The following is a 24,761-nucleotide window of genomic DNA, read 5'->3' as shown; positions in this document are numbered from 1 at the left end:
TCTCTCTCTCTCTCTCTCTCTCTCTCTCTCTCTCTCTCTCTCTCTCTGTTATAGAAAAGCTAGCTCATCTTTTCCACAAACTGAAGCCTGTCTTAATATCTCTGCCTTTACTGCTACTGTTGGAAAAATTTCCAAGATGCTGCTTCTGCAACACTATAGTCAGGAGAGGATGTTTAGGTAAGGTTGAAATATAACAATATCTGAATGTTCTTTGATGTTTTTTTCAATTCATAGCCCAATTCTCCTGTCCTCCCTGTTCTTTTCTCCTCTTCACTCAGGTATTTCTATGTGGATTTGTACTGGGTGGATGAGTTAAAAGGCAGGAAGTGCCTGTTTGATTGAGAGGTGACTTGCACAGTATCACATAGACAGTATGTGGCTGAGATAGAACCTGAACCCAGGCTCTGAGGCCAGCTCTTTAGCCATTACACTTCATAGCCATACACCTCTCTCTTCACAGTATGTAATCTCCTTGAGGGGAGGGACTATTTCATTTTTGTCTTTGTATCCCCAGCTCCTCGCATAATACCTGGCACATAGTAGGTACTTAATAAATGCTTGCTGATTGTCTTTCTTCCTAGTCACTTAACTATTATTGCTATGCTTTACCTTCTTTTAGGTGACTTCAGTAAGAGTAATAATGGGCTCTTCTGACTCATCTGCTTCACTCTGAATCAAAAGGCCCTCCTGGCAATTTATCCTTAATTCTGTTTTGGGGATGACTCAGCACAGAACACTAGTATCTAGAGCTGAAAGGAATCTCAGTCCGGCCCCCTCAGTTTTCTGATGCCCAGAAAGAATGACTTGCCTAAGAAGCAGGATCCAAATCCTGCTAGCTTTTCTCTTAGTTCTGGCTTCTCTTTCCCACTGTCTTCCTCCAGCAGAAGAACTTTATAGAGAAGCAGAGATAGAAACATTACATTTCCTTCCTTTTAACTCCCTCATCTAAGATCTTTCTTTTTCCCTCTTCCAAAGTCAATAGATACTAAACATCCATCCACTAGGACATGCGAAATACTTGTGATTAGGTTGCACTTTAACCACAGAACATTTTCCTGTTACTTTTTCCTTTGTATGAGTTCATGCAACAAATATTTATTGGGCTCCTGCTGTACGCATACTATGATTTCACGTTGTGCTAAAATATCAAGAGGTATAACTAAAACTGCTTCGTTCAAATATATCTGGAACACTCCAGAGAAAGGGAAAAAAATGGTTAAGCCTTTTCAGAAGTCTCCAGCCAGAGTCGGGATAGGGAAAATATGCTACTAGGAGATGCTTAGTGGTTTGAGAACTGACTGGCATCTTGGGATTTGTAGTTCAGAGGGACAAGCATTTCCCTCTCACTGTTGAGAGGGATTTGAGACTATGCCATCTTTAAGCGAGATGGTTTTGACTCATGACCTGGAGTCCTTAAAGGGACATAAAATTTGCGAGAGAGACTCAGAGTGATAAGGTGCAGAGTTGGAGGCATGGGACAATAAGCCAAAGGAGGGGGAAAAAAGTGGGGCTGAGCTCTAGCAGAAAAAGGTGGAATGGAGGAGGGCTCTCAGCCTCTACTGGAGTTTTAGAGGAGAAGACTTGGACAGAAATTACCCAGTTGTACCAACCTCTTCAAGGGCTGAAGGAAGTTCCAATGAAAGATCTATTCCTTCCCCAACCTGCCCTCCCATGATTTGTCTGGGACAAGTACTCTGCATCTGTAACAGATACTCTAACAGACTCAACTAATTTTTTTTTACTCTGATGTTTCTAGTAAATTGATTTTCACCTCAACTATAAAGAAACTAGAGGTTAGAGATAAACATAAAATAAAATTAGAGCAGAAAGCCAAATTTCTGCCTAAATAGTAGACATTTTCCTATTGGCATATAGTAGGTATTTAATAAATGCTTGCTGATTATCTTTCTTCCCAGTCACTTGACTATTATTGCTATGCTTCATCTTCTTTTAGGTGACTTCAGTAAAAGTAACTTACTAACTGGGAGCTCTGAGATAATATGTATACTCCTAAGTTTTTGTTGAATATAAACTCTATAAGGCAGCAGAAGAGAGGACTATGTAGACCAGAGGGACCCTTGGAAACTTCTCCCAATTGAAAAAAAAAGTATGGTTTTGCACAGAGTAAGAGCAAAGACATATAATATATCCTTTTCTATTTTTGGAAGAAGCAAAAATGTTCTTAATCAGGGGGAGACCAACTTCTTCATCTGCAGAATGTATTAGATGACCCTGAAGGTCCTTTCCACTTGTAAATTCTGAGATTCTAAGATCACAGCTAGTTAGGTAGAACTGAGCACTTGTTAACATCAAGAGACTAGGTTATAAAGCATGAGCCAGAGAAGATATGTTAGGGGCTTACTATGAGGCTATGGATAAACCCAGGGCTGAGGGTTCTTAGATTTTTTAAAAGTGTAAGTAGGAAAATGTAAATGTTTTCCTGAAAGAGTTTAGCATTAATTTTTAACAGTTATTATCTAGCAAAAAAAAAAAAAAGGTACCTAATTAACCTATGATAAAATGACCCTGCCCATTGACTGGGGAGTGAGAATATGTGGCATCGCTGAATGCCCAGGCATGTTTTATTATCTTTAATGTTTTAACAACATCCAGTCTTCAGGATCCACACCCAGGGAGGAGGGTCCCAAACACTCTGACTCGTACTTGGAAGGTATAGGATCTTGATCTGAAGACATGAAAAAGGCCTCAGTTTCTATTGAATCTAGGGTGTTTTTGTCAGCTCCGCTAATAATGGGGAGCTCGTGGGAAAGCTCATGGAGCAGCACAGGGGCATAGGATTTACAATGGGAAGAGAACTTGGAGATGATCTAATCCAACTCTATCATTTTATTTTATTTTATTTTTTTAGGCAATTGGGGTTAAGTGACTTGCCCAGGGTCACACAGCTGGTAAGTATCAAGTGTTTGGTTTGAGGCCCGATTTGAACTCAGGTCCTTCTGACTTCAGGGCCAGTGCTCTATCCACTAAGCCACCTAGCTGCCCCCCAACTCTATCATTTTACAGGTGAAAAAACCAAAGCTCACAGAGGTTGTGACTTGTCCAAGGTCACTCAGGCAGTACACGCAGAGCAAGGATTTGCACCATTGACTCCAGGTTCAGGATTCTTCCCAGTATACCACAGCTGCTCCTAATTCAGAGTTTGAGAGCCAGTTGGTTTGGAATGAGAAGCCATATGATGAGAACATGGCTACCAAAACTCAGAGGCACCAACTGTGCATTCCGACCAGCAGGTCTGGATTTTGTATGACACAGATATGAGAAGTGACTTACTCATCAAAGGCCAAAGCAGCCAGATATATTTAGACTAGTAAAATTTGCCTCAGGGAACCATCCATAAAGTAACAGGGCATACAAACAGCTTCAAAAGGGGATAAAGCATGGAGACCATCCAGAGGAAGAGTGAGATGGTCAAAGTTGAAGCTCAAAATTGGGGAATGTAGTATTGGCACCCAGACAGGGAAAAGTCCTTCCGCCTTTCGGTTCTGAAAGAGTGAGAGGCTCCAGCGTACTGAGGAGAGGACGCAGGGAGGGGAATCCTGAGAATGACCGAGGTGGGGACTCTAAGGAAAATGGATCTGCATAAACCCCAGACCCCCGTATCACACAACTGAGGGCTAGAAAAGCAGATTCTAGAGGGCTGAGGAACTGCAGCCTTGCCGGCTAATTTCAGGGCCAGACAGCCAGAACAAAGGTAATATCAAGACCAAAAACTGGGAAGAATTTGATGGTTCAGGATTGATGAAGCAGGAGGAAGCGAAGAAAGAGTAAGCTGAAGTAAGTCTGTGTTGCCAGGTGGGATGTTGGTGGAAGCCAGCTGTTTCTCCTGACCTGCTGGGTTCAGGCTGTTCTGTCTTTCATGGCACTAAAATGTGTACTTTTTTATATTTCCTTTAAAATTGCTCTATATTTTTATCTTGACGAATTTACTACGGAGATGCTATTGGTTAGTGAATAGATAATTTTTGTGGTTTCTTAACAAAGAATTAAATTTTTATGTTGTTTAGTCACTTAGTCACGTCCAACTCTACGTGGCCCTATGGACTTTGTCTTTCTTGGCAAAGACAGTGGAGTGTTTTCCATTTCCTTCTCCAGTGTGTCTCCATTTTACAGATGAGGAACTGAGGCAGATAGACATTAAATGACTTGCTGACAGCTACTAAGTATCTGATGCTGGATTTAAACTCAGATCTTCCTGACTCTAGGCCCAGTAATCTATCCACTGTACCACCCAGCTGCCCAATTTTTATACAAAAGGCAATAAATGATTGGATCCTAAGGTAAATACTTTAAACCTCAGCTAACTATGCTTGGGGAAAGCCTAGGCAATTAGTTTAAATCGCTATAACCATTCAACTAGTGGCAGTTACTTGAATTCTAGGTATAATACATAGGAGGAATTAATCAATCCTATAGGTTTGCCTGGCAAACCCAAATTTATAGGTGACAGATCTCATATAGTCACATAAATGTTTTATAATAATTTATCATTAGAATTCTTACAGAAAATACTTCCTAATGAGACCCTATCTTCCATCTAATTAACTTTGGAAGCAACAAAGACAGATTGCATAACATGTCAAATATGTAATCTTATTTGGAACAGCATCAGAGTCTTAGACACGGATAAACTACATGCTCCTTTACAAGTCATGTTGACCTCACTATTCTACTTGATTCTAACTATCTTCCTATTATAAAGAGTCTAGGACCTGGCTCTCCAACTGTGGAGTCTTAGATTGCTAGTGAGAAGATGATTTACTTTCAGAAAATGGAAGCTTTTCTATGAAAATCAAAACTCAAATCCATACATACACTCATGCACAACATTGATCAGGCAGAGAAAGACAGGAGGACCACAATGAATCCTGCTTACTGTAGCTGGAAGTTCTTGATTTTGGTAACGAGCAGGTTGTATCGGGCCCCTCGGGGAGCCATGGACGCTACATCTACAAATATGAGTTGCTCTGAAGGTCTAGTTTCATTGGTGGGTTCAGAAGGGCACAATGTTCGGCTCACTTCCTGGTAGTTATAGGTTCTCTGGTACCTGTAGCCCCCATTGCAGGGTGGGGAGGAAAGCAGAAACAAGAATAATAAGATTCAGCAAACAGGCAGTAAGAAAAAAATCTACCTAATTTTACTTCTTCCAAAATACATTTTTTTCTTCATTAAGTTTTACATTTCTGACTGAAACCCAAGATGTCTTTTTGAGACTAGTGTTGTTGAGACTTCCAACAGGAAGTAAATTCAGGGAAGTTAGGAATACTAGTCTTGTTCAGGCCTGTCCAGTACATTAAGTCCGTGCCTATTTAATCTGACCATTTGCTGGGTTACACCTATATTTCACCAGAACAGCCAAGTTGTATGGTGCCCAGCATACAGCAGGCATTTGGGACACCAACCCGGATCTCTGTACTGGTGTATCCAGAGAATGAATTGTTACCCCCATTTGAGATACAGAACATTTTGAAAAAAAATTTTCTTTCAGAGTTCTGTAGAACCACATAGGCTTTCACGCATATCTGAAAAGCAAACAAAATGGAAATATGAAGTTGGTCAGACAGAAAATATGTATTCTCTAGATCCCTGCATACTCAATGTATTTGTACTTAGCATATATAAAGTGGCAACAATACAATGATTTTGTCTTACTTTCCTTTGCAGTGAAGTAAAGGCCTGTTCTGAGGTCTAGTAGTCAGTGGAGGAAACCTAACACTATCATCCTCTGTGGAGGAACAATCACTTACAATCCGCGGAAGAGCAGAGGCACCTGCCAGGACAGCACCCCTTTTTGCTGGCGAACCACGAAGAGGACAGGATACTTGAGATTCTCAGACGAGCTGTTCACATAGACACGCACAGCATCCACCTGTGAGATGAGGCAGAAAGGATTTGGAAAGCATATCCTCCTCCTAAGCCTGCGTAGTATAGTGCAAAGAGGGTTAGGCCCAGAGGCTGGAGACCCTGGCTTGAAGTCTACCTTGGACACTTACTTGACTAAGTGACAAATCATGTAACCTTGTTGATTGAGCCTCAGATTTCTCATCTGCTGAATGGATACAAGGATATTTGTACCCACTTCATAGGCCTGTTGCAAAGGAAGCATTTAGCAAACTTTAAAGCTATATAGAACTATAGAGCTATGATTGCTGGAGGGTTTGTCTTCTGCAATGGAGCTGCAGCTAGAAACCTTTTGATTGCTAATGGTAAATTTTTTTATTTGTATTGATCTTGCCCATTTGTTCTTATCTACTGTACACATAGAGAGTTAACTAAACTTTGGGAACTTTTTTTGGGGGGGGCAATCAAGGTTAAGTGACTTGCCCAGGGTCACACAGCTAGTAAGTGTCTGAGGCTGGATTTGAACTCAGGTTCTCCTGACTCCAGGGCTGGGGCTCTATTGAATGCACCACTTAGCTGCCCATCTTTGAGAACTATTCAACTTGCCCCTGGAGCATGGAAAAAGAGAAAGAAAGAAGTGCTCTTTGTAGAAAGAACTTTATCTTTTTGAATGGATATTCATCTATTCATTGAGTAGCTTCCAACAGACTACTCTTTATGAAGAATGGATGGGGGGGGCAGGGGTGGTGGTGGACGTAATTCTAAATTTTGATTTGTTCAATAGTTTGAATTTTGCCAAACTAGACTTGATTTTCTAATACAATCACTCACCACCTTCCAATTTGGTGCTTAGAAATTGAGATGACTTGAGTCCTTGAACAAAACATTTTTCACTGGTTGTCCTTCAAACCTAGAATTCTCTCCTTCCTCATCTCTTCCTCTTGGCTTCTGTGGCTTCCTTCAAGTCACAGCTAAAAACCCACTTTCTACAAGAAGTCTTTCCTGATCCCTCTTAACACTAGTACCTTCCCTTTGTTGATTATCTCCAATTTATTCTGCCTAACTCTTTTGTACATGATTGTCTCCCATTAGTCTCTGAGCTCCTCAAAGGCAGGGATGGCTATGTGGTTTTTTTTTTTTTGTTTTGTTTTGTCTTATTATTGCCTTTCTTTATATCCCCAGTGCTTAGCATTATGTGCTTGGCACACAGTTGGCACTTAATAAATGTTTACTGACAGAATGACTGACTGACTAGAATGGTGGAAAGCATGTTGGATCTAGACTCTAGAAATCTGCTTCTTCATCCTAACTCTGACACTTAAAAGCTGCACCACCATGGGCAAGTCATTTCATTTTCATATATCTTGATTTCCTCATCTGTAATATGAGGATAGATAACATCTGTGCTACCTCAGAGAGCAATTGTGGGGAATAGGCTTTCTAAGTCCTAAAGGTCTTTATGAATGTGAGCTAGTAAATACTTTCCCATTTAATAGGTCTTTTCTTTTAAAATGACTGAACAAGAGTAATAATTGTCAAAGGTATGCCCTTTAAAATAAAGCATTTTAAGCTTCAAACACATTTAGCTCTATAGAAAGTTGAGGAAGTTGAAAAGCTGGACATTGTCCTGTGAGAGCAAATATCAAGGCCAAATTCAACAGAAATTAGGGGCTGAGCCTGTGGACTCAATTGGCAGGTGTTTATTAATCACCTATTATGTACCAGACACTGTGCTAGGTGCTGGGAATACAAGTACAAAAAATAAAGCAATCCCTACTCGTGAGGAACTTATATTCTAATGGGGGAGATTATAAGGACACATACAAATATATACATATATATATAGCATAAATATAAAGTTAATATGTACAAAAACATGCACAAAGTAGTTAAATGCAAGGTAACTTGGAAGGGAAAGAACTAGCAGTTGGGGGAATCAGGATTGACTTCCTGCAGAAGATGGCGCCTGAGCTATATCTTAAAGAAAAAGAGAGTTTCTGTGAGGCATTAGGGAGTGTGCATTAGAGGCAGGTGGCATGGCCAATGCACAGGCATGAAGACTGATGATGAACACATAGAAGCCCAGTTTGATTGGACTCCTTGTATAGGAGGGAGAGTGCTGTCCAATGAGCCTGGAAAGCTTATGTACGGAAACCAGGTTATGTAAGGTTTCAAAAGTTAAGCAAAGGAGTTTATGTTTGATCCTAGAGGCATTAGGGAACCACTTCAGTTAATTGATTTGATTTGTGCTTAAGGAAAATTACTTCAGCAATATGAAGGATGGACTAAACTGAAGAAAGATGAAGCAAAGAAATCAATTAGGAGACGGTTGCCATAATCCAGGCAAGAAGTGATGAGGGCCTGAACTAAGATGGTTGCTGAGTGAGAGAAGGAAGAGATGAGAATGGTGATAGTCAGATAAGTGAAGGAAGAGAAGAGAAGAGAAGGAATAGATGAGAGAAATGTTGTGAAAGTAAAAATGGCAATATTTGGCAACTGGCAACTGGCAATATTTGGATATGTAGGGTGAGGGTGAAGAATCCAGGATAATGCTGAAATAAAATTTGGGGCTGATGGGAAGTCTTCCATTGTAAGACTTTTTAAGATGAAAATCCAAATTTTGCAAGAAGTGAATATTCAGATGCTTTTTTTTTCTCTTACTGCATTTCCATCACTATCCACTAACTCACTCCATGCCCTCCTCCCACAGAATTTCCTTCCTTGAAATAAAAATACATAACCAAGCAAAATGAATGAGTATGTTTGCTGTAACTGAAATATACAGTCTTGTACTTTAGACAAGATTTTTGTTGTTCTTTCTATACTGAAATGTTTGTGTTTGCTGATGATTATTAATTTCATAATCAAAATGTTAAGATTTAAAGACATGATTAAGGATATGATTAAATTTTCCTCCCTATGCTAACACTGAGCCTATGCCCTACTTCCTGGTTAATATGGTTCCCACCATTAAAGATGGCCTTAGAACAATCATAAAACTAATGTCTCCATCACCTTTGGTTTTTAAGACCATTAATATTTCTTTTTTCTTTTCTTTTTTTTGGTGAGGCAATTGGGGTTAAGTGACTTGCTCAGGGTCACACAGCTAGCAAGTGTCAAGTGTTTGGTATGAGGCTGAATTTGAACTCAGGTCCTCCTGACTTCAGAGCTGGTGCTCTATCCACTGCGCCACCTAGCTGCCCTGAGACCATTAATATTTCTGTAAATTTTCATTTCAAATACAATTGTGTATTCTTGCTTGTTCGAATTTTCCCTGAAGTTTCAGTTGAAATGATGACAAGAACTTTAAAAATGTGCAAACTCAATTAATTTAATAAAAAACTCAACTGTTTTTCCTCCTTTCTCACTAAAACTCATTGCTAAGACTTTGAGCAAGATTTCATACTGTGATTTTGCTACTTGTTTCGAATATGATTCTGATTTGGATATTTTCTAGCATCTGAAATAAAAAAATGACACTTATTATAGAGAATAGACATCATCTATTGTAATTCCATTGAAAAATGTGTGACAGGGGCTCATAGGGGTGCTTCCTGGTCAGTTTGTCTGTTTCTCTAAAAAGTATGAGATATGCCCATTAATACCTTGTTAAGAGGACAACTGACATTCCTGAGTCATTTCTAATGACTAGGGTCTAGATTTTTAAAAAAAATTTTCTATTTTTACTGTGAACTTAAAAAAAAATCAGCAAACATGATATGTGAAGAAAAATGAAACTGTGAAGTAATGTTACATACAGTTATTTCTCCATTAAGTAGAGCCTGGGTTTTTGTTTTTGGTCTGTATTCCCTTTTGACCTTTCTTGCTCTCCTGTTCATTTTTTAAAGTTTTTATTAATTTTATTTTCACATCCTCATAGTTTTTCCCAGTATCCCTTTCTTTCCCTGAGAGTCATCCTATATGACAAATACTATTTTTTCAAGACTGGGAAAAAAAAGAAAAAGTGGAAAAATCAGCATTATTGATCAACACATAGAAAAAGTCTGCAAACCAAAATGCGCAATAAGCAACAACTGTGGACTGCCCACCTCCATGAAGTGATGGATTGGGTATGTCCTTACCCATCTCTTCCTTCAAGTCATGCTTGATCTTTATAATTTTGTTATGTTCACTTTTGCATTTTTTTGGTATGTGCTTGAATGTTCCAAACATTTCCATTGCTTTAGTTTATTTTTTTTAATGATTAATTGACACCCATCCCCACCCCAACACACACACACACACACACACACTTTTTTTCTCTTGCATTAGAAAGTGAGCTCCTCGAGGACAGGGACTGTTACCTTTTCATTCCCAATGTTTACACAGTAAGAATTTAATAAACATTTGTGGTCTTGTGTATTTTTTTCCCTGACTGATTTTCCCTCTTCAAAATGCAGATAAGCAGGTAGTTGAACAAGCCTGTGCATTCTAGGAGGGAAGTCTGTGTACCCAGACACCATGCCCTGAGGGACTGAATCGAGTCAAGTTTGGAATTCTCATTCTGGGGCTTTGCTGTCCTGATTTTTAAGTCAGTGAGTATAAATTTGCACTGCATCTAGCTGGTCCCAGATCACCAGGCCATGCTACCAGGTATCTACCTTAGCCATATTCTTATAATCCACCTGGTCTATTCCTACCTGTCCTACCTCTCCCCTTCTTACTCTAGGAATTATAATCAAATCCATGCTACCATTGCTTCTGGAAGGGGCATGCCAATCAACTCTCGAGCTTCAATCATCATCCCTCTAACTTCCCAGACCACCTTTCCTGGCCACCAATCCCCATATATGTGTTGTCTCTCCCTATCAGACAATAAGCTTCTTGAAGAAAGACTGTCTCTTTTTAATGCAGCTTGTAGCACAGTTCTTAATAAATACTTTTCATTCACTTAATAGATACTTTTCATTCATGCATTTGAAAATTTTCCTCCCCACAAGGACTGGTAATGACAACTGTGGGGCAGAGAGCTCATGGGAATTCCATGTGCTCATCCAAAACTTTTGGAATACAGTTCAGAGACCAGAGATTTGAAAGTAGACTTTCCCAGCTCAAGAGACCAAAGAGTTACCATGTGAGCACACTGGAGAAGCTGAACCGTGCTTTTCCAGATGACTTGAAAAGATAGTTCATGGACAATGATCCTAAATCCCAACCCCTTATGTAGAAGGTAGAGAGGATTTCAACTTTTGTGGGAAGGGGCACCTTCTAGCAAGATGTTAAGGATGATGTCTAGCTCTATGGAAGGCTACTCTTTCTGATAAAGTTCCTGGGCTTGTAATCTTGTTCAGACTCTCTGAAGCAGCTAGTGGTGTAGTGGAAAGAGTACTGGGCCTAAAGTCAAGAAGACCTAAGTTCAAACCTGGCCTCAGATACTTACAAGCTATGAGACCTCAGGTAAATCATATAGTCTTGGTTTTCCTCAATTTCCTCAACTGTGAAATGGGGATAGTAATAGCACCTATCTTTCAAGGTTGTCACTTAGCCTCCGTTTGCCGCAGTTTCCTCAATTGTGAAATAGAGATAATACCAGCACTTACTTCCCAAAGTTGTTGTGTGTATTAAATGAGATAATATTTGTAAATAACTTTGCAAAGTGCCTGGCCCATAGTAGATGTTATGTGAATGTTAATAATCATTATTATTATCTTAATTGGAGGATCTCATCAAACCGAGGAGTTCATTAGCACCCTTGTTACAATCCAATTATTTATATAATATGCATTCATATCAACATAGGATTTATATTGTTAAAAAATAATCTTGTATTTTATTTTAAAAAAATTTTATAATCCACCTGGTTTATTCCTACCTGTTCTACCTCTCTCCTTCTTACTCTAGGAATTATAATCAAATCAATACTACCATTGCTTCTGGAAGGGGCATGCCAATCAACTCTAGAGCTTCAATCATCATCCCTCTAACTTCCCAGACCACCGTTCCTGGCCACCAATCCTGTGCTGTGCAATATACAAAGAAAGGGTCTAAATATAAGTTCTGAAATCAAAGATGTTTAAAGTTGAACTCCAAACCACCGACTCTAGGTTAGGTATTGTCAGTGTGTTGACCAGTAATCAGTTTCTAAATGTAAGCTAATTGTTCTTAATTTAACTTGGACAGGAGAAGTGCAACTCATAGGTGGCCCAATGATTATTTAGACAAAATTTCCTAAGCTATTTTCCAGTTCATTCAACTTCTGCAGAGATGTAATCAGACTCCATGGAAAGTCTATAACTTGTTAATCTTGTTGGTTAGAGAATCTTTTTATTTTATTTTATAAAAATTAATTTACTTTTAGTTTTCAACAATCACTTCCATAAGCTTTTGAGTTTTAAATTTTCTCCCCTTCCCTTTCCATCTCCCTCCCCAAGACAGCATGCAATCTGATACAAGCTCTACATATATACATTCCTATTAAACATATTTTCACATTAGTGATGTTGTAAAGAATTAGAACCAATAGGAGGAACCACAAGAAAGAAGAAACAAAACAAAAAAGAAGAAAAAAAAGAGAGTAAATAGTATGCTTTGATCTACATTCAAACTCCATAGTTCTTTTTCTGGACGGACAGCATTTTCCATCATGAGACTTTTGGAGATATTTTAGAACCTTGCATTGCTGAGAAGAGCTAAGTCTATCAAAATTAGTTATCACACAACATGGCTGTTACTGTGTACAACGTTCTCCTGGTTCTGCTCACTTCACTCAGCATCAATCCATACAAGTCTTTCCAGGTTTTTCTGAAGTCTGCCTGCTCATCATTTCTCATAGCACAATAGTATTCCATTATATTCATATACCACAACTTGTTCGGCCATTTCCCAGTTGATGGGCATTCCCTCAATTTTTAATTCTTTGTTACCACAGAAAGAGCTGCTATAAATATTTTTGAACATGTGGATCCTTTTCTCATGTTTATGATCTCTTTGGGATACAGCCCTAGAAGTGCTATTGCTAAGTCAAAGGGTAAGCACATTTTTATAGCCCTTTGGGTTTAGTTCCAAATTACTCTCCAAAATGGTTGGATCAGTTCACAATTCCACCAACAATGCATTAGTGTTCCAATTTTCCCACATTTTCTCCAACATTTATCATTTTTCTGTTTTGTCATGTTAGCCAACCTGATAGGTGTGATGTGGTATCTCAGAGTTGCTTTGATGTGCATTTCTCTAATCAATAATGATTTAGAGCATTTTTTCATATGACTATAGATAACTTTTATTTCTTCATCTGAAAACTGCCTGTTCTTATCCTTTGACCATTTATCAATTGGGGAATGCCTTGTACTCTTATAAATTTGACTTGGTTTTCTATCTGTTTTAGAAATGAGACCCTTATCAGAGACATTGGTTGTAAAAATTCTTTCCCAGTTTTCTACTTCCCTCCTAATCTTGATTGCATTGGCTTTGTTTGTGTAAAAGTTTTTCAATTTAATATAATCAAAATCATCCATTTTGCACTTCATAATGTTCTCTGTCTCTTGTTTGGTCATAAATTCTTCTGTTTTCCATAAATCTGATAGGTAAACTATTCCTTGCTCTCCCAGTTTGCTTATAGTATCAGCCTTTATATCTAAATTGTGTACCCATTTTGACTTTATTTTGGTATATGGTGTGAGATTTTGGTCTATGCCTAGTTTCTGCCATACTCTTTTTCAGTTTTCCCAGAAATTTTTTGTCAAATAGTGAGTTCTTATCAAAGAAGCTGGAATCTTTGGGTTTATCAAACAGTAGATTACTATAGTCATTGACTACTGTATCTTGTGTACCTAACCTATTCCACTGATCCACCATTCTATTTCTTAGCCAGTACCAAGTAGTTTTGATGATTGCTGCTTTATAATTCAATTTAAGATCTGAAACTGCTAGGCTACCTTCCCTAGCATTTCTTTTCATTAGTTATCTTGTTATTCTAACCTTTCGTTCTTCCAAATTAATCTTGTTATTATTTTTTCTAGCTCTATAAAATAATTTTTTGGTAGTTTGATTGGTATGGCACTGAATAAGTAAGTTAACTTAGGCAGAATTGTCATTTTTATTATATTAGCTCGGCCTACCCATGAGCAACTCATGTTTTTTCCAGTTATTTAGATCTCACTTTATTTGTGTGAAAAGTGTTTTGTAATTGCGTTCATATAGTTCCTGGGTTTGTTTTGGTGGGTAGACTCCTAAATATTTTAAAATGTCTACGGTAACTTTAAATGGAATTTCTCTTTCTGTCTCTTGCTATTGGGCTTTGTTGGTAATATATAGAAATGCCAATGATTTATGTGGGTTTATTTTATAGCCTGCAACTTTGCTAAAGTTGTTTATTATTTCAAGTAGTTTTTTACTTGAGTATATCATCTATCATCTGCAAAGAGTGATAACTTTGTTTCTTCTTTGCCTATTCTAATACCTTCAATTTCTTTTTCTTCTCTTATTGCTAAAGCTAACTTTTCTAGTACCATATTGAACAACAGTGGTGACTATGTACATCCTTGTTTCACCCCTAATCTTATTGGAAATGCTTCTAGCTTATCCCCGTTACATATAATGTTTGCTGAAAGTTTTAAGTAGATGCTACTTATCATTTTCAATAGGAATGAGGGTTGTATTTTGTCAAAAGCTTTTTCTGCATCTATTGAGATAATCATGTGGTTTCTGTTAGTTTTGTTGTTGATATGATCAATTATGCTGATAGTTTTCCTAATATTGAACCAGCCCTGCATTCCTGGTATAAATCCCGCCTGGTTCTAGTGAATTATTCTCATGATAAGTTGCTGTAATCTATTTGCTAATATTTTATTTAAATTTTTTGCATCTATATTCATTAGAGAAATTGGTCTTTAATTTTCTCTCTCTGTTTTGACTCTTCCTGGTTTATCAGCATAATATTTGTATCATAAAAAGAATTTGGTAATACTCCTTCTTCACCTATTTTCCCAAATAGTCTATATAGTATTGGAATTAATTGTTCTTTAAATATTTGATATAATTCACTTGTAAATCCATCTAGCCCTGGAGATTTTCTCCTAGAGAGTTCACTGATGGCTTGTTCAATTTCTTTTTCTGAAATGGAGTTATTTAAGTGTTTTACTTCCTCTTCTGTTAATCTGGGCAATTTACATTTTTTATAAATATTCATCAATTTCATTAAGATTATCAAATTTGTTGGCATACAGTTGAGCAAAAGAGTTCCTAATTATCGTTTTAATTTCCTCTTCATTGGTAGTAAATTCACCCTTTTCATTTTTGATGCTGGTAATTTGGTTTTCTTCTTTCTTTTTTTAAAATTAAATTAACCAAAGGTTTATCTATTTTATTTTTTTTCATAAAACCACCTTTTAGTTTTATTTATTAGTTCAATAGTTTTCTTAATTTCAATTCTATTAATCTCTCCTTTGGTTTTCAGTATTTCTGATTTGGTATTTAATTGGAGATTTTTAGTTTGTTCTTTCTCTAGTTTTTTTAGTTGTATGTCCAATTCATTGATCTCCTCTTTCTTTATTTTATTCATGTAAACATTGAGAGATATATAAAACTTCCCCTAAGAACTGCTTTTGCTGCATCCTGTAAGTTTTGGTATGTTGTCTCATTATTGTCATTCTCTTGGATGAAGTTATTGATTGTTTCTATGATTTTTTGTTTGACCCATTTATTCTTTAGGAGTAGATTACTTAGTTTCCCATTAATTTTAGTCTATCTTTCCATGGCCCTTTATTACACATAATTTTTATTGCATCATGATTTGAAAAGGATGCATTTAATATTTCTGCCTTTCTGCCTTGGATTGTGAGGTTTTTATGCTCTAGTACTGGTCAATTTTTGTGTAAGTGCCATGTACTGCTGAGAAAAAAGTATATTCTTTCTATCCCCATTCAGTTTTCTTCAGAGGTCTACCATATCTAACTTTTCTAAAATTCTATTCACCTCCTTAACTTCTTTCTTGTTTATTTTGTGGTTAGATTTATCTAGTTCAGAGAGGGGGAGGTTGAGGTCCCCCACTAGTTTAGTGTTGCTGTCTATATTCTTCCTGTAACTCCCTGAACTTCTCTAAAAATTTGGATGCCATACCACTTGGTGCATATGTTTAGTAATGATATTACTTCATTGTCTATGGTGCCTTTTAGCAGGATGTAGTTTCCTTCCTTATCTCTTTTGATAAGATCTATTTTTGCTTTTGCTTTGTCTGAGATCAGGATTGCTACCCCTGCTTTTTTTACTTTAGCTGAAGCACAATATATTTTACTCCAGCCTTTTACCTTCACCCTGTATGTGTCACTCTTTTTCAAATGTGTTTCCTCTAAACAACATATTGTAGGATTATGGTTTTTGATCCATTCTGCTATATGCTTTCATTTTATGGGAGAGTTCATCCCATTCACATTCACAGTTATGATTACTATCTGTGTCTTTCTCTCCATCCTATTCCCTCTCCCCCATTCATTCTTTTCTTTCTTCTTTTTTCCCTTTCCCTCCTCACTAGACTTTTGCTTTTGACCACTGCCTCCCTCAACCTGCTCTCCCTTCTATCAGCCCCCTCCCTTTTCTTTCCCTTTTCCCTTACTACTTCTTCCCTCCCTTCTATCCCCCCTTCCCTTTTCTTTCTCTTTTCCCCTCCTACTGCGTATATGGCAAGTTAAATTTCTATACCTGAGTATGTTATTCACTCCTTGAGTCAAATCTGATGAGAGTAAAGTTCAAACAATGCTCATCTCATTCCCTTCTTTCCCTCTACTGTAATATGTCTTTGTGCCTCTTCATGTGATGCAATTTACCCTTTTCTGCTTCCTCCTTTCCTCTTCTCCCATTACAATTCCTTTTCACCACTTCATTAGGTTTTTTATCATCACATCAAAGTCAACTTAAACCCACCCCCCTCTATCTATGTATATCCCTTCTAAATGTTGTAATAAAGATATGGTTCTCAAGAGTTATATCATCTTCCCATGTGGGAACAGAAACAGTTTACTCTTATTGAATAACATGGTTTTTTTTTCCCCTTTCCTGTTTACCTTTTTATGCCTCTCTTGAGTCTTGTATTTGAAAATCAAATTTTCCATTGAGCTCCAGTCTTTTCATCAGGAAAGTCTGGAAGTCCCCTATTTCATTGAATGTCCATCTCCTCCCCTGAAAGATTATGCTCAATTTTGCTAGGTAGTTGATTCTTAGTTGTAATTGAAGCTCTTTTGCCTTACAGAATATCATATTCCAAGCCCTCTGATCTCCTAACTGTGGTTCCACGATATTTGAATTGTTTCTTTCTGGTTGCTTGCAGGATTTTCTTTTTGACCTGATAATTCTGGAATTTGGCTACAATATTCCTTAGTGTTTTCAGTTTGGGATCTCTTTCAGAGGGAGATAGGTGGATTCTTTTGATGTCTATTTTACCTTCCGGTTCTAGGGCCTCAGGTCCAGTTTTCCTTGATGATCTCCTGAAAAGATGCTGTCCAGGCTCTTATTTTCATCATGGTTTTCAGGTAGAGCAATAATTCTTAAGTTATCTCTCCTGGATCTATTTTCCAGGACAATTGTTTTTCCAATGAGGAATTTTACATTTTTCTTCTATTTTTTCTTTCTTTGGTTTTGCTTTACTAATTCTTGATGTCTCATGGAGTCATTAGCTTCTAATTGCCCAATTCTAATTTTTAATGAATTGTTTTCTTCAATTAGCTTTTGTGCCTCATTTTCCATTTGGCCAATTCTACTTTTTTTGTTTTTTTAAGGCAATTGGGGTTAAGTGACTTGCCCAGCATCACACAGCTAGTAAGTGTCAAGTGTTTGGTCTGAGGCCAGATTTGAACTCAGGTCTTCCTGACGTCAGGGCCGATGCTCTATCCACTGTGCCAACTATCTGCCCCCCCAATTCTACTTTTTAAGGACTTATTTTCCACAGTTAATTTTTGTCCTTCTTTTTCCAAGATATTGACTCTCTCTTGCATACCTCTCATTTCTTTTCCCAGTTTTTCTTCTACATCTCTTATTTGATTTTAAAAATCTTTCTTGAACTCTTCCAAGAAGGCTTTTTGGCCTTGAGACCAGTTAATATTCCTCTTTGAGGTTTCAGATGTGGGTATAATGACAATGTTATCCTCTCCTGAATTTGTGTTTTGATCTTCCATGTCGTCAAGATACTTTTCTATGGTCATTATTTTTCTATGTTGCTTCTTGCTCATGTTGTTTGCCTTTTTTTCCCTGGCTTTTAAAATTGATTTCTGCTTCTGGGGCACAGGGGGCACAGTCCCAGGCTTCTTGTGCTGGGGGCTAGGGGCCTGGTTACTGGTTTGCTGAGATGGGGCTTGCCATTGGCTTGCTGGGATGCTTCCCTTCCTGTACTGGTCCCCTTTAGCCACAGCAAGAAGGACCTTTCCCATTAATCCCCCTAGCCTCAGGAGCTAAAAGGTTGCTGCTGTACCTAGTCTTTCTGCTGATTCTACTATTTCAGGATTTTTCCTAGGGCAATATTCTTTGGGTTTTTCAAGGTCAATAAGGGAGAGTGAGAGCAACTTACTGCTTACTCCACCATCTTGGCTTCTGGAAGTCTAAATAGTTGATTTCAAAATTCAGTCTGTGGGCTAATTGCTCCAGGAGCAGTGCTGCTGCTGCCGCCACCACTACTGCTGTTGATTCAATTACTCCCAGGGCCTGTTCCTGGTTTGCTGATGCCAGGGCTGTATTGGACACCCCGCAGCCCCACACTGGACTGTGCTTCTCTCTTACTCAGTTCCAACTGACCCCTCCCACTGACCTTCTAAGTTGTCTGTGGTGTCTGTGGACTGAGAAAACTGGAACTCACCACTGCTGCTGGTGATTCAGTCCTCCAAAGCCTATTCTGGCTTTGCTTAGCTGGGTCTGTGCCATGCCTTGCATGCTGGATGCTCCTCTCTCAGGCCAATGCAACAGACCTTTCCTGTCAAACTTCCAGTTTGTCTTGGGCTGGAAATCTGCCTCAGTCTGTCTCTTTGTGGGTTCTGCCACTCTAGAATTTGTTCAGAGTCACTATTTGAAGAGATTTGGGGGAGAGCTCAGGGGAGTCTCTGCTTTCATTCCACCATCTTGGTTCCACCTCCCTAAGAATCTTTTTAGTGAAGCCAAAATCATGTGCTTAATCATCATGAAGGTAAGTTGTTCTAGTTGGTCATTTTGCAGTCACATGCCATTGTTATAGGGTAGAACCAGTTAAAGAGAATAGACATTTTAGCATTAATTCATCACCACTACTGGAAAGTAAATGATAGGCTAGAAATATCACTTTCATATATGAAAACAAGGCATTTTTAGACTTCCAGAAATATAATGAAGTGAGAGATAACAAGAGTACAGTTTTATGATCCCTTATAAAAATAGCAGTAAGAATAACAAAAATAAACAGAACTATCAGAAATCCTTACAAGAAAATAAACAATCCTAAAAAAAATGAAAAAACAGAAAAAATCCAATCTGTTGAAAAATATTGTGGAATAAAACAGGAATAGGGAAAAAAACCACCCTAAAAAAACTGAAACAGAATCAACATTTGTATTAGAAACAATGAGAGAAATTCACAAAGACACAATAAACTGGGTAACAGACACACTCAAAGAATTAAAGGATGAAATAAAATCAGTAAAAAAAGAAAAGCATCAAGAGCAATCTCTAGGGAAATGATGAAAGTCAGAAGTTTGGAAATAAGCAAAACAAAATCAAAACATCCCTTGACTCTTTTAAAGTCATAACTGACATATTTAGGAATAGAAGGAACAATAGAATCAAAAACTCCAAAAATGATTCAATTAGAAAAATTTGAGAAATAAGAAGAAAATGACAGATTAAGAAGGAACCTGAGAATTAGTAGGTTTCCAGAAAATTTTCCAAAGAACATAATCACTGTATTTTAGAAAATTATGTAAGAAAACTTCCCAGAAGCACTGAAAAGAAGAGCTAAAATACAAATAAAGAGAAGTCATAGAACCCCCTTGAGAAAAGAAGCTCTTTGAGAAGGATGTTTTACAATGGATGCCTCCACTTCCTTCCTCTCACTCTCTTCTTAACTCTCTACTCTGGCTTCCAACCTCATCATTGAACTGAAACTGCCCTCTCCAAAGTTACCAGTATCTCATAATTCCCAAATCTAATGGCCTTTTCCTCAATCCTCTTTCTTTTTGACCTTTTTGCAGCCTTTGACACTATTGATCATCTTCTTCTCCCTGATATTCTCTTCCTTCTAGGTTTTCCTGATACTGCTCTCTCCTGTCCTCCTACCTGTCTGACAATTGCTTCTCAGTCTGTACAGGATTTCTATTCTAGGTCATGCGTGTAAATAGTGGGTGGCCCCCAAGGCTCTGTTGTGGGCTCTGTTCTCTTTTTTTGCTAGTGGTACAAGGAATAGAGTCCTGGGCCTGGAATCACGACGGCCTGAGTTTTAAATCCAGCCTCAGACACTTATCAGCTGTGTAACCCTGGGCAAGTCACTTATTTTCTGTTTACCTCAATTTTATCAAATGTAAAATGGAAATGATAATAGTAACCTCCCAGGGTTGTTGTGAGTATTCATTGAGATAAATCTGGAAACCATTTAGCACAGCACACTACATAGTAAGTACTATAAGTATTGTTATTATTATTACAATTTCACTTGGTAATCTCATCAGCTCCCATGGATTCAACAATCATCTCTATACAGATAATTCTCGAATTTATTTGTCCAGTCCTAATTTATCTCCTGACCTCCAGTCTTACATCTCCAACTGCTTATTAGACATTTTGAACCAGGTATCTCATAGATATCTTAAAGTCAGCATGTCCCAAACTGAACTTATGATTGTTTCCCTAAAACTCTACCTTCTTCCTGAGGTACCACAATCCTCCTTGACAGTTGGGCTCACAATCTAAGTGCTATCTTATACTTCTCTCTCACCTCCCATATCTAGTCATGTGCCAAGTCCTGTCATTTCTATCTTCGCAATATCTCTTGTATGTCCCTTCTTCCCTCCTCTAACACTACCACCACCCTAGTGCAGGCCCTCTTCACCTCTGGTCTTCCTGCCTCCAGTCTCTCCCAACCCCAGTCCATCCTGTACCTAGATGTCAAATTGATCTTCCTAAAGCACAAGTCTAATTATGTCAACCCCTATTCAATTAACTCCCTATTGCCTCCAGGATCCAAAAGAAAATCCATTCTTTGGTTTGTCACAGCTTCCATAACCTGCCTCCCTCCTACCCTGACAGTCTTCTTACACTTTACACCCCAATCCCTCCATGTAGTCTTCAAGCCAGTGACACTGGCCTTCTTGCTGTTCCTCACACTAGACACTTCATCTCCTGACTCAGGGCATTTTCACTTGCTGTCTGTCCCCCAAGCCTTGAACTCTCTCTCCCCTCATCTCTGACTCCTTTTTTCCTTTTTGTTGTGTTGTTGTTGTTGAGTAGTTTCAGCTGTGTCCAATGCTCCATGACCCTCTTTGGGGTTTTCTTGACAAAGATACTAAAGCGTTTCACCATTTCCTTCTCCAACTCATTTTAAAGATGAAGAAACTGAAGTAAACAGGGTTAAGTGACTTGCCTAGGGTCACACAGCTAGTAGGTGTCTGAGGCTGGATTTGGGCTAAGGTCTTCCTGGCTCCAGGGCTGGCGATCTGTCTACCATATCATCTCACTGCCTTGAAGTCCCAGTTAAAGCCTCACCTTCTACAGGTAGCCTTTCCTGATTCCTCTTAATCCTAGTCCTGCCTTCTTTTGATGATCTCCCTTGACACTCTCCCATATTTCTTCTCTCTATGCTTACATCTTGTTTTTATGTTGTTGTTTGCATATTGTTTCCCCCATTAGACTGTGAGCTACTTGACAGTAGGAACTGCCTTGTGCCTTTCTTTATATCCTCAGTCTGTTGCACAGTACCTAGCATGGCTTAGTGATTAATAAAAGCTTATTGACTGATACCCAACAAGGAAGAACTAAGAATTCAGCTCACCCAGGTAATTATTGAAGTGACAATAGATAGTTTGTGTGCTCCATTTTTATTCTCAAGAGAAAACCAGGAAGCCCCTAGAAAGTTGGTTGGACCTCAAGCGATGGACTTACGGGAAGACAAGGGCAAGAGAAGTATGGGGTAGGCAGGTATGCACTAATTGCAAATTATATTAGAGGGCACATTCACATTAATAAGATTATAGATTTGTAGGAATATTTTTCTAATTTTGTTTATTTGACTGCTTTATTGGTAGTTATTATGTTTACATTTTAATTTTTTAAAGGAAAAAGCCCATACCATATAAAAATAGGTTTCATTAGAAATACAATTATTATACTCAAACCACTCAGTTTTATCATTGGCTGTCCTCAAACTCAGACACCTGATTCTAAAGAGAAGCAAACATTGTCTTTACTGACATAAAACAGGCTAAAACTTGTTAGGAGGGTTGACTTGATTTAAATAAATCAACAGCAAAGACTTCCTTAGGGCTGGGCATATTCCCCAAATAGCTCTACTTGAGCTCTAGTTATGATTAAAATTGCTTTGAAAATGTGAACCACATTTTAAGGACGTTTGCTATTTTAACACAAACTCCTAAAACCACAAAACTACTATACTGCAATGATACTGCTAATGCTGTATGCAAGGAAACAAAAGTATGAAAAAAAAAGTCATAAAGGGTAATAGTCATTTCTAAACATTCACAATTCTACAAATAATCAAGGGTTGACAAGATTCTAAAGGAAAAAAAAAACTAATGTATTTTTCCAACTTTAATATAAATAATATAAATTCCTAAAAAATGATTTACAAATGTCTTAATGTATGGAGTGCAAACTCTGATGTAGGTTTAGTAAATTCTGTCCTATATCAAAATGTTATTGTGTAATTTTTACAGTTACATCTTTTTAAATCACAACAGATGTCCTCCTGCCTCCACCAGAAATGAATCATAATGTTCTGGCAGGAGAAAAAAGCAAGTGATTATTTTTTTCTCTTTGTTGTGCTTCAGGGTAGAAGCCAAATGCTGTCGTAAATTGCCCTCCTACCTTAGCCGTCTCCCAGTAGCAGACCTAAGCATTTCAACTCTAGGATTGTTATCTTCAAGGTGAAGGAGGCAGAGATGTGTCTCTGGAACTTAGCTACTTTGGGAGCTCTATTCATTCAGTTCATTTATTAAAGGTTCTGTTCTAGGTACTGGGTTGGGTTTGGGGAAGAACAAAATTCTTGCATTTTAAAAATATTGTGAAAAACACAGATACTCTGATAGGCCAAGGTTTCTCTGTTCCTGCCTCTGCTGTGTAGGTTAACTTAGTGCTTTTCCCGAAAAGCTAAGAAAGTATTCCTAAGACTCCACTGGCTCAGGGGGCTAAGGTGCAAGCCTCCTAGCTTTTGACACAGCCTTCTGGTGGCCTTCAGCTATTAGGCCATAACTTTTTGGTTATCTAAGGACATAAAAAGGTCCACCCATATGGGGAAGGGATCCTTCAGACATGGTGGCTATCCTAAGGCTCCACCAGTCACCACACCCTGTACTAGTGACTAGGTGTGGTTCCATATGGAAATTGAGGGGGGCAGTGTTTCCATATGGAGGCAAAAAGGATTCCTACCTAAATTAAGTACTGTGTCCTTGTAGTAAATCATTACAATCATGCTTTGTCTAGAATCGCCCATTATGAGTAATGAAAGATGGCCCTTCTATCAATATGGGTAGGATTCACTTGGCCTCTATTGTTAAATGGAAATGGTACATTCAATATTGCTCTCCCTCAGGTCACTTGGGCACTGGGGTCCTTAACAGGTATATCTCAACCAGACTAGAGCCTCCAGTACAGACCTTGATACTTTGACTCTTCATAGTCCAATGAGCTCTTACCTATGAGAATCTGCTCCTGAGGAACACTTTACTGATAGCTCCATGCAAAGAGGCATGCACTATTGGACTTCAGTGGCCATTAATCTGATAGTTAGGGATACTCTAACTTAGAGTCTAGAGAATGAAGGTTCTGACAAGTCCTCCCAATGGTCTGAGTGGTGAGCTACATAGCCAGTATCTGAGAGACCCTTGAGGGATGAGTTGGATAAGACCTTCATCTACACTGACTCCTGGGTGTTAGTCATGTGTCTGACCAAGTGGTCTGTAGCCTACAGAACACAGAACTGTGCAATCAAAGGCTCCCCTTTGGTACTAGGAACAACAGAGAAATTCTGCCTGCCTTACTACAGATGACACTGATTCATAATGAAGAACAAATGACTATACCAGAGGTATCATCATCTTTGCTGTGGTGTGATATTACTAGTGCTGGTCCTACTCATTGTCATTGTCTTTTTTTTTCTTTTTTGTTTTTATTGCCATTATCTTATACTAGAAGGTTCAAAGACCTCTTATTGACCTTAGTACAGATTACCTGGACCCTTAATGAAAAATTTGTGGCTATGCTAAAGATGTGATTCTCTGTGCTGCAGCCCTCATGTTTCTGATGCTACTCATACTAACTAGTACCACCTTAAATCAGGAAAGAGCTATTGTGAATTGCAAAGATTTGACATCATCTGAATATGGACCACACTGTTGGGATCTATTACATAGTTGTTCCAAAGTGCGGAGATGAAGCTTAGGATTTCTGGTCTTTATTCTCATCCACACCTGGTCACTCTTTCTGGAGGCCATTAATTTTTTTGTTTGTTTTGTTTTTACTGTATTTTAAAATTTTTCTCTTATTTTAACTATTATATTGTCTATGCCAGGTATCTTACATTCCTGAGATTCAGGTTGATCCATTAGGATCCTAACGTGATTTACATGTTGGAAGATTCTCTAGAAGACCTTACAGGATCTTGCCACCAAAGGGTGGGAAGTGATAGGGCACTGCTAGGTTAGTTGTTTTTCTAAAAGCCCGAGAAGCTTTCACCAAGATTTGATTGGCCCAGGTGTCTAAAACCCAAGCCTCCTAGTTGTTGATTC

At 38.2% G+C, this 24,761-nt stretch overlaps 1 protein-coding gene across 3 annotated transcripts in view; it reads right to left on the bottom strand.

Moving 5' to 3' along the window:
- SIDT1 (SID1 transmembrane family member 1) overlaps positions 1-24,761 on the bottom strand; it is a 162,293-nt gene that overhangs the window by 99,869 nt on the left and 37,663 nt on the right. For all 3 annotated transcript variants that reach the window (XM_027868372.1, XM_027868379.1, XM_027868385.1), the window contains exons 2-3: positions 5,766-5,887; positions 4,895-5,065 (exon numbers count right to left, since the gene is read on the bottom strand). In XM_027868372.1, coding sequence (XP_027724173.1) covers positions 4,895-5,065; positions 5,766-5,887 — 293 coding nt within the window. The remainder of the gene's footprint in view (positions 1-4,894; positions 5,066-5,765; positions 5,888-24,761) is intronic.

The sequence above is a fragment of the Vombatus ursinus genome, unplaced genomic scaffold (genome assembly GCF_900497805.2).
Source record: "Vombatus ursinus unplaced genomic scaffold, bare-nosed wombat genome assembly UNPS02001419.1, whole genome shotgun sequence".
NCBI lineage: Eukaryota > Metazoa > Chordata > Mammalia > Diprotodontia > Vombatidae > Vombatus > Vombatus ursinus.
Note: the sequence above shows the minus strand (reverse complement) of the source record. Positions and strands in the feature narration are given on the sequence as shown.